Below are 11,414 nucleotides of genomic sequence, written 5' to 3'. Positions count from 1 at the left end.
TACATTAGCGGATTACCTTTTAAGACAATATAGCAGTCTTAACATGCCTCATTATGGCTGCTGACCTTACGCTGTCAGGTGACAGCTGTATGTTACAACTGCAAAACCTGCAAGCATGTGTGCAATGACAATTTACACACTACTGGAAAAGCACATGATGTATAATGTAAACTACCATAAAAAAGCATGCTGCAAGATAATATCTATATGAGAGGACATAAGACATTTTGCTGAGCTGTTTACAGTAAACAACCTAGAAGGCCTTGCCAGAACTGTGGAAAAACAGTGTTTTTGCGCAGCCAACACTCCTGCCCACACACTCCTACTCTAAAGCTATAGATTGTGAATCTGAATCCATGGGTAAATGTCAAACTATAATCCCCCCTCTGCTCTGAACCGCCATCGTCTGTCTTATGTATGTGATCCCTACTAAAGCACTTTCCACGGGACCCTTTCACACACATTTACAGCTCACAATGAGCACATGACTCTGCTTGGCAAATCTAAGTGCTCTAGGAATGTCTAAAAGTCCACTCTGTCAGCGGGCCTATACAGCCCAACAGCTTTCAGTCTTTCCATTACAGGCACAGCTGCTGTGATGACAAAAGACAGTAAGGTAATACTTATCTATCTATCTATCTATCTATCTATCTATCTATCTATCTATCTATCTATCTATCTATCTATATATATATCTATCTATCTATCTATCTATCTATCTAGTCTGCAGATTAGGATCAGTAGGACTAAATTATGCCTTATGCTGTACGACATGTTTCCCGTGTCAATACTAATGTAAAGTTGCACTGACAGAGGCTACAGCAGTGACTTCATGTCCTGAACATACAACTATGTGTGTTGGGGCTTTAAATTTGGCAACAACGTGCCTTCAGCCGAGCGATGACGTGCGCAGACTACATCAGCACCTTAGATACGGGCACACCATTCACCGTAGGGCTCCTGCCCCGTTTTGGACCAATCAGCGCGCGTGTTTTCTAGATAGCGTTCAGCACCACCCACACTGCTGCCAGCTGTATTGTTCCGCTATAGGGAATCTCCTCTCAGGCTACATGCATCATAACTCATGCAATGTTAGTGACAGGTCACGAACAAACTAAGGTCCTGTATGTATGAATATATGTGAAAAAATGAAGTATATGAATATACATTAGCCTCAATTATTGCTGCGTAAACGGCTCATTGTATGCTCTAATCTGTTGTATAAACATGGCACATACATTAAAATAGCAGCGATCCGTGTGTACAGTGCTTAGGATTATAAACTATATCACAGCAGCCCCAATTCTGTCTGATAATGATAGTTAGAGCAGCATATGTTTGCATATAGAGGTGGTTAAGCGTGTAAAGCGTCTACAATGCGACATTTTCAGATGGATAAAAGTATTCGTTTCAAGACAACTCGACGACGGGCTGAATATCTCTTCATATAATGCCTTCTATGCCTTTACAATAATTACTTTAGCCTTCTGCTGTCAGCACAGACCTAGGTTATCTCTGACGCAAGCGCTCATCACAGGCGTCTCTCCCACAGAATCATATGTCACGGATTGACGTTTCACATCAGCCAATCAGCGCACGACTCAGGCGCCACTCTGGGGGCGAGACTCTCACTTTGGACCAATCGCAGCCGCTCGTATTGTTTTGACCTCTGAAACACAGCATCACCGCCTACCTAGTGTCCATGGCGGAGGAAAGCTATAAATACAGGCAACACTGTGGCAGGAGGGGGACGAAGTAGCAAAAACTCCCGGCGAGGCGGGAGCTACTCTGCAAGCCTGCTGAAAGAGGAGAAAAAAAAACGCAAAATAACCTTAAAAACAGAAACCGAAGCAAACGCCAATCCTCCGAAATGTACATGTACTGGAATACTTTTTTGTAACGTTGATAATATATGTGAAGGAAGTATTTATACTTATTTTTTTTCTATTTGCACTAACTAGCGGTACTTCTGAACTACTGATAACCTTTATTTTTTACGAAAAAGTAAGTATTTTCAGCTGACTTCTTCCCGTTACTTTTCATGTGTTTGATATCAGTGTGTGTAGCTTGCTGTAGCTGTACCCCATACTTTCTAAGCTGATTTGCTGCGTCAGTCCACGAACTTAGGGAGGGGTGTGTGTGTGTGTGTGTGTGTGCGTGTGTGAGAGAGAAAGTGAGCGCGTGCGTGAGCTAAAAGTGTGTAGTGTGTCCTTTTTTTCTTTAAGGTCAAAAAATGTATCCCCCTTAGAGACTCAATATCCATCGGATGTGCTCGTGAATTTAAACTGTAGCCATTTATATCGCACTACTGAATTGTATCTGCTCATTTTGGTTGTGTTGGTACACATACTAATGGCTATCGTGTCGCGTATTCTGTGAAATTGCAAGAATATTTCTCTAACTTTACTGAAGTGATGAGATGAATCAAGACCTGTTGTGGCCATTTCGCAACGGTGGGGACTCTCCTCTAGGCTTCCGTTTTTCACGCGATGGGCAACGTGTTGCAGTTATATCCCTGTGCAGATTCTTTTTATTCCCACTTTTGGAGATATAAATTACCTTTTTTGGTATTTAAAGAGCCGCGTCACATTCACTCTCACTAGGATATCCCTTTTTAACTCGGCTCTTGTCGTTTGCGAGGACTATTGCAGCACTATTTGTTTGAGTTTGCTTTTCTACTCTGACATTTCCATTCTATCCAACGCCTTGTTTCAACGTTGAAGTATTTCGTATATTCTGGGTAAAATTGCCAAATATACTGGTGTTGCCACGTCTTATTTCGACATTGTTGTCTTTCTGAAGGAAGCGCTTCAACTACGCACATCAAAGCAGCCCCTATGACACGACTGTACGCTTTAAAAATCCATCTTAAGTCATCTCCTCGCTAACTTGTCCTCCATTATTGACGAGGCATTTCCTCAGTTAGGTTTACCCTTTCCCTTGATTGAATGCAACAATCCCGCATTAGTTTCTCGCCTGCTACTGTACATAGGCTATCCTATTATGTAACAGGATTCCCGAGTATTAGTGCCAGGTTAACGTGCTCACTGCCCACTATTTTTGACATTTACATGAATACTACAATCCAGATAAACAAGAAATATAGCTTGATCCAAGATCAGTGTGCTCTTAGTTGATATTTCTGCTCTATTTGCTCATTAATCTGAGTGAAACTCTGCTTTGGTTGACTGTTGTGTGTGACATTCTACTTTTGACATTTGAGCTCACAGCAGTCAAAACAGCAACATGCTCTGGTACCCAGACAGTAAATAATTAAAGAACACTCGCTTGCACTCCCGCTAGCCTAAAAAGTCTGCAGTAATGGTCTCAAGTGGCTTAACTGATCGGTCTTGTATATATTTAACGCAATGGTTTTTATATTTACATTTATTCGTGAATGATTGTAACAATTATGAAATTAATGATTAATAAGTATTTTTTTCTCCACCCATTGTTGCAGGAAAAAAAACATCACACCCTGTGGAAGGACATCACTTCTACAAAACCAGCACTTTTGCTTTGAACCTGTTTTATCCAAATACTGGTTGCTTTCGCCATCCTGCCTGGAGAGCATCTGTGTTGCCAACCACGGATAAACAAAGCAGACCCAGTGGACACATTCAAGGTCAGACACACCTAATCTTCACGCACCTGGTAAACGTCGGCAGTTAGCTATGCAGCTTGAAATCCAAGTAGCTCTCAACTTCATCATCTCGTACCTGTATAACAAGCTGCCAAGGCGGCGGGTTAACATTTTCGGCGAGGAGCTGGAGAGGCAGCTGAAGCAGAAATATGAGGGACACTGGTACCCAGACAAGCCATACAAGGGTTCAGGATTCAGATGCATCCATGTCGGGGAGAAGGTGGACCCTGTGGTGGAGAAGGCAGCCAAAGAGAGCGGGCTGGACATTGAGGATGTCCGCAACAACCTGCCCCAGGACCTCAGCGTGTGGATTGACCCCTTTGAGGTGTCCTATCAGATTGGAGAGAAGGGGCCCATCAAAGTATTATATGTCGATGACAGCAATGAAAGCGGAGCTAGTAATGGTGGGCTCGATCTGGACAAAGAGATCAAGAACAGTTTCAATCCTGATGCGCAGGTCTTCATGCCCATCAGTGAGCCTGTGAACACATCTCCGGGCTCCACCTCACCCTCTCCTCCTTTTGGCCACTCTGCAGCAGTCAGCCCCACCTTTATGCCCCGCTCCGCGCAGCCTTTAACCTTCACAACAGCCACCTTTGCCGCCACCAAGTTTGGCTCCACTAAGATGAAGAGCAGCGGACGCAACAACAATGGCGGCAATAGTACTGGAAACAAGGCAGCACGTAACTCTCCCACCAACCTGGGCCTGAATGTGAACAGTCTCCTGAAACAGAAAGCCATCTCCACCTCCATGCACTCTTTGTACGGGTTGGGCCTAGGAGTGCAGCAGCAGCAGCACCAGAAGCCCTCAGCCCTGTCCCCCAATGCCAAGGAGTTTGTGTTCCCCAGCCTTCAGGGCCAAGGCAGCCAGAGCGCTCTCTTCCCTGGGGACAGCTCGCTCAGCCTCAGCCCGCTGCAGTACAGCAATGCCTTTGACATGTTTGCGGCCTATGGTGGCCTTAACGACAAGTCCCTTATGGATGGCTTGAATTTCAGCTTGAACAACATGCAGTATTCTAACCAGCAATTCCAGCCAGTTATGGCCAACTAGTACATGTAAAAGGTACTACTTAAGCTACTACTTCACACAGAAACGACCAGAGATAATGTGATAGGGGGAAAACAAACACAATTGCACATTAAAAAAAAAAAAAAAAAAGTCAAAAAAAGTGTAAACAAGAACAGAATGTCATGGATAAAAGGAAAAAGTGACTTGTCAGCTGTAAGATCTATGTTACGAGTCTAAGAGCATGAGCCCGAGGGTGAATTCCTTTGCCCCCTTGAGTTATATACCTTTAGTACAAGATGTCCAAGCTTGGTTACCTAAATTCAACATGCATCATTGTTATTGCTTTTGCCAACCAAGCACAAAATATTTTTTTTATATGTGACTGTTTTAAGATATAAAAAAAGACAAAAAAAAACCACCACCACAAGTCATGGCCTCTCTCAGTATTTAAACATAACTGGACACCGCCAATTTTTTCAAAGAATTGGCATAAATAAGTGGGATTTCCTGGTCTTTTTTCTAATTGTATAATTTAATTTGGAACAGAGTTTGTAAAATATCAGAGTATCTATTGTTTCTACGACATGGTATTGCATTTATATCTTTTTACTACTCCAGTGATCTGTGATGGCTGCAGCAACTTTATGTTTTCTTTTTTTATTGAAATTATAAAATGAATTCATCTTTAAAAAAAAACAAAAAAAACGTTGACTATTCTAAAGATTGTGTACAGAATATTCCGTAGTGGTGGGATTTAAGAATATTTGCTTTTTTGAAAAACATAAGAGTTGTATTTTCTGTTAAGAGTTTAAAGATTTTTGCTATATTATGGACAAAATGTAATCGTATATTAATTTTGTACCTACATTGTGCAATACTTGATAAAACAAACGGTATAACAAAGTATTTGGAGTCAGTGTCTTACATGTTAAGAGGGACTGATAGTTTATTAAGTTTGTATTAAAAAGCTTGAAAATAATTACACTTGTTCAGTTTGTCATTTTTTGTGGTTGAGTTGGTTGATGCAGGTTTTAAAAGGAGGTTATGTGGAGTATTTTAGGGTTTCCAAACATGTCGGGACAAAGCCAGTTTTCTGTCCTGAGGTCAGAACAATCAGGTTTTTCTTAAATACGCCCACATTTGTAGTTCACATGTTTGGTACAGTGGTATGTTCTCAGTAAACAGATTTCACAGTCCACTTACAAAATGAATTATGCTAGATTAGGTGATATATTACATACATTGACAGATTTCATATCCTCTGCCTGTAACATTGACATATTGGTAAACAAGTCTCAACTCAAGCCTTCAACAACATTTGTTCACACCACGCAGGCTGTGTTGGCTAACAGTAGCCCTTGGACCAAGTGTCATTACACATAAGGATACTGGGGGTTTGACGTGTCGAGCCTGATAACCTCCTGAACTAAAACAAGGCCTTATGTGTATGACAAGGCTCTTAGTTAACAGGCTGCTGATTCATGTAACACATTTCAGTGCTACACACAAGCTGCACAGCTACTATAGGCAGAATAACAGATATACTCTGCCCATAAGAAAGTCTCATGTTTAGTTGGGCATGGGAGGAAACAAAATAGTTTGCATTATCAGACTGTGTGGGTGACAGGTTAGCCAGACGTCCTCTAAGGGGAGAATCGCAGCCAAGCATCTGCTGAAGTGCTTTCATAAAAGATACTGAATCGCTACCAGCTCTAGCGCTTCCGTCTCCTTGTACATGGGAGGCCAGATTGAAGAGTCCTTTCTCTAGGGAGTCTGCAGAATCACTTATTAACTTTAATAATAAAACATCATGCAGTGCTGGAAAACCATGTTCAGGAGAGTGTAGCTGAACTCTACGCTGGTCAGTTACATTTCACCCAGTGTCCTCAAGGATGTGGCCTGTTAATGGATAACTGGCAGTACTTTTTTATGCAATGAGATCCAAGCATGTGCATACAAAGAAAGTAATGTAATATACTGGGGCTGAAAAGAAGTGCAATGTCTAAAGTGAAATCAGGCCTGAACTGGTTCAAACTTGGAGCCATCTAGTGAATCATTTAGTGTGTTGGTTATTTCAGATATCAACCTTTGCAAAATTGCTTTTACAAATGTGTTTTTTTCAACATGTAAATATATGACGTTCGTCTTAAGCTTTGGATTTTTAGCAGCTTACATTGTCTGGGGGTGGAAGAGCCAAGTCAATTTGTGAAGTCTGAAGGTAAATCGTAGCTTTTGTAATATGCAATTTCAGCAAAAGCCTCATTCTGCTGTATCCGAGTAAAAATGGAATTTCTTGCACTGCTGTAGTTTTTGAAGTTGAGACCCTTGCGGTGTTACTGCTGTTGCTTGTGATGAGAAGTTTCTTTTGGACTGTATCATGGCAGCGCAGGGTGCCTGAAATCACCCTGACCCTGCTGGTATATTATGGTCTTTCTGGGGCCAGCTCATCATCGCTTGTCAGTCTGCGTCTCCCCTGATACACTTGGGGCTTGATAGGCTGTGTAAAGTTCAGCCTGTGTGTGTGGGGTTTATCTCAGTTGCTGATACTGTGAGTGCTACAGAATCGGGTGGGAGTGTGTTTGTTTATCTCGGTCTGTGACACTGTATTTGTTGAAAATACCTTTGATGAATTATTACTTTTTGCCCACATCTGGCGGTTCGTTATTTTTGTTTATGGTCCTCTGTACATCACAACTCGGCACTGTAAGCCTCCAAGCGACCTTGAGAGTAAGAAAAGACGAAAAGCAAAAGCACATATAAGGCTGAGACCAGTGATGTCCTGTCGATATAAATGAAAGGAGCTTGTACTATAATATACAGCAGTCATGAACAGTCACTATTCACTAGATCAGTTTTTCTTCTCCTCTACTCATTTAAAATTAGATTATCATACAATTTGGTATGTCACTAAGATTGATATGAAGCTGAAATTACAGTACAACAACAAAGCCTTCATGGTTGGAGAGGTTATGTCTGGAATATACTGTATATATACTTCGAAATAAAGTATGTTCTAGACTATTATAATGGATCATTTTATATATATATATATATATATATATATATATACATATAAACAAACAAAACAATAATAGCTGTGAACAGCAGAAAATGTGTAGTAAGAAGCTAAATACATTTGTCTGGTCCGACCCCTATCATTTTAGAACCGTGAGTATTTTATGATAATAATGTAACCCGATTACACTTGATCAATACTATATATAACGTTTCTGAAACAGGCACAGGTTATTTTACTCAGAGCACATTATTATAACATGCACAAAGTTTGCCACGCAATGAAAGTAGCAATTTTAGAATAAATTTGTATGTCTCATATAATAATTTCACTTCCCAACCCTGTCTATGTCCCCCGGTGTGACTGAAGGACAGTGCAGGGAAGAAAAGACTGACAGACAAAAGACAAGAGCGTGATATAGAGGATGTGAATGCATAAATGATTAATGGTAATAAGAATACCAGTGAGAAGTGAGACCAGTTTGAGAGGGGGAGAGCAAAATAGCACAGAGAGACAGAAGCTTGATGGCAAAGGCATGGAGCAATGTGACTGGGAAAAGAGAAAGAGTGAGAGTGAAACATTGCCAGTGCCATTGATGCTCATCTGGTGCCAAGCCCACCCCTCGGCCCCCCCAATCCCCCCTGCCCTTCCCTCCGCCTGTCATAAAAACAGGTGGAGCTCAGCTCAGCTTGTGGTACCAGCCAGCCGACAAGGCCTTATGGTAATGTCACCCTCCTCAGCAAAAAAACAAAAAAAAACAGTTAATGGCTTTTCAGTCCCCTGCCTTAGTCCAACCCCTCGCCCCATCTATTTCTGGAAGCACGCTGGAGCTGATTGAGCAATGATAAGCCTGAGGGAATTGTGCTTTCCTCTGAACATGACTTCAGCTTATCTGTATGTCACAGGGGAAAGTAAAGCATTTCAAGACAATATAGAATATCTGTTTGGGTTTTGTTTCTGAAAACGTTCTGTTTTCCAAGAAACTAAGACTTTGTTAACGCCTTGCCTGCTCGCTCGCATTAATGAGAAAGATAACATTTGTTGACGGGTCTCATGGTTGAGGCTTAAGTGAGTGTCAAGGGTACAGACACAGTTGCTTTAAACAGTTGCTCACACGCCAATTTGGAACACATGAGCCATTGCTGGTAGGCAGACTAGACACCGTTTACATTTACAGTTCACTCAAATATATTCTCCACTAATATGCCCTGCAGCTGCCGACTGTCTTGTGTTTATTCAAACAGAGCTCGAACTTCAGTCGTACAAGGTTAATGCGTGTAGTATTCTGAAGGAGTCAAAGAGTTTAAAGGAGTTTTATGAGGGGATTTTTCCTACTAGATCTGGTCAAGATACATTGCATATCAGGTCTGTCTTTTCATGCATACTTTACTGTGCTGCTGTGTAAACACTGCCACACACACACACACACACACACACACACACACACACACACACACACACACACACACACACACACACACACACACACACACACACACACACACACACACACACACACACACACACACACACACACACACACACACACACACACACACACACACACACACAGATAGATGCATAGTGGGAGTGGTCCAGTTTGCTTTGCACACTGTAGATATCCCCAGCAGACACTCACACGCCCAGCCCTTTAAACTGCAGCTGCTCTTATCTGCAGAAGGAAACCGAAAACAAACAACCCCTCCCTCACCACACTTCTCGGGGTGTTGTACTTTGGTTTCTAGTGTGGTCCATCACAGCACTCCCATACCTGCCACTGGGTCCCCATGATACTTTGCAGTTACATGGGTGGGTAGAGAGCTCTAACCAGCTTGGTTACAAAGCAGCCCTGCATAATCCTTGTAACATGCAAATCAACTGTGGCTCTGCCTTTTATGGTTTTTCTAGATCCACGTGTGCTGTGTTATCGGTTAGAAATAAAGATTTATCTCACATCGGATTGTTGGATTTAGTCCTCATCACATGTCTTTATCTCTTCCTGATTTGATAAGAGAGTCAGTAATGTTATAGCAAATCTCAACACGCTGTGTGTTGCATTCAGAAATACCATTAAAATTCTAGGTAAAAGGTGAGATTTCCATGTCTGCTTTTATTATAAAGCAAGTTGAGGTGTTATACATTGCGAAACACAAAATGCTCAATTGACAGAGAAATGCACAGAGCCCGTATTCAGAGACTGTGTCTCTAAACAAGCTGTCTGGTAGAAAGTACAGCTACAGTCATTCCCAGGGTGCAATAACAGTGCAGTGACGCCTAGAGCACACATGCAGAGGACCCAGAAATGCTGATCACTTCCCATGTCCGGAGGGGTCTTAAAGTGACAGGCGCTACCACTGAGCTTTTCAGACAGGGAGTGAATACAGGTATATTCAGACAGACAGCATGAAACAAAAAGGTTTTTTTTAACATTAAAGCATGTAAACCTGTTCTAGCAGCAACCAAACTATGAACCAGAAAATGAGCATAGTATGTGACCTGATCCCATTACTATCTGAATGTGGCTCTTGTTCGGGAAAAGCACCACTATATCTGGATAAAAAGGAACATATTTTTTAACATTACAACTGTCCTTGAGTCCATGACAAAGATAACATTTTACCACCCAACTTCCCTTTGTAGTTGTGAAGAATGCCGCTACTCTGGTGGTGTCCGAGCGACATCAAGCAGAGATTAATCAGTGCTGTGCAATCTGCAGATCTGTGGTGATGGTGGGGGAGTCGAGAGTTGGGGAAGGTATGGGAGGTTGGGGTGTGCTGGGTGGACACCTGCTATTCATCACATCCTGGTTGTGTATATTTGTGTTCAAGTGAGATAGAAAGAGAGAGAGTACGCTATAACAACAAAGGAGTGTTTGGTGTCTCTGAGGGGCTTCATGCTCAGAAGAGGCTGAGTCGTGGAACGGAGAAAGGAGGAGGGCATGATGGGAAACACTGGGGAGGAAAATCAAATTATGAATACTGTACATCCATGTACACAAACAGAAAATAATATGATTATCCATTCCTGTACATGTTGTTGAGAAGAATACAACAAAACTGAAAGCAAGAAGAGAAATCCTTCCTAAGAATATATTTATATGGAACTTTCTCTCCACAGCCACTTAATCCATATTATCTGTAACCCACATGTCACCACAAAGTCTCCTGTGTTGCTGATAAAAAAAGCTATAGCTTTCTAAACACCTTTTATGTCTACTTAGAGTCAGTCTGGATCTATCTGACTTGCTTTGAACACTTTCATGAGCAATATTTACACGTTAAAGAAAGAAACCGTGGTGACGGCTGACCATGCGGCTTCTGACTTGTAACTAAGTCATGGGACTTGAGAACACTTTGTGCCTTTGCTTTCCATAGCTGTCTGCCCAGGACTAAAATATTTTGTCAACACGGTTAATGTATTCTCAAGCTCTCAAAAGGAAGCCCCCCCCCCCCCCCCCCCCGGTCTGTCTAAATGTGTGAGGATGGGATTGTTGGCAAGCACAACTCGCACTCATATGGATCAGTGGGACAGGAAGTCAAAACATGCAGAGATAAAGCCATCTCTGTGGCATTTACTGGCAGCGGTGCAGGGCAGTAATCGTGAATGAACACTACTATGGCAGTTTTGTACCCTTGAGGAATGCTAGGATGAGGTTAACTCCAGAGGAAAAGAGAGTGTGTGTTTCAAGCTGCAAAGGAGAGGGGAGTAAGGTGCTGTCTTCTACACTTATTTCAGGATTATGAGAG

General features: G+C 42.0%; 1 protein-coding gene across 1 annotated transcript; it reads left to right on the top strand.

Annotated features, from left to right (window-relative positions):
* The first annotated feature begins 1,753 nt into the window (after window positions 1-1,753).
* On the top strand, window positions 1,754-5,631 carry tob1a (transducer of ERBB2, 1a). Its single transcript, XM_083931805.1, has 2 exons — window positions 1,754-2,004; window positions 3,461-5,631. Exon 2 carries the CDS (start codon window positions 3,675-3,677, stop codon window positions 4,692-4,694), a length of 1,020 nt encoding a protein of 339 aa, XP_083787931.1. The 5' UTR covers window positions 1,754-2,004; window positions 3,461-3,674; the 3' UTR covers window positions 4,695-5,631.
* Window positions 5,632-11,414: the final 5,783 nt, after the last annotated feature.

Source organism: Echiichthys vipera (assembly GCF_963691815.1).
Source record: "Echiichthys vipera genome assembly, chromosome: 17".
In the NCBI taxonomy this organism is placed as follows: Eukaryota; Metazoa; Chordata; class Actinopteri; order Perciformes; family Trachinidae; genus Echiichthys; species Echiichthys vipera.
This window is presented reverse-complemented; position numbering and strand designations above follow the sequence as displayed.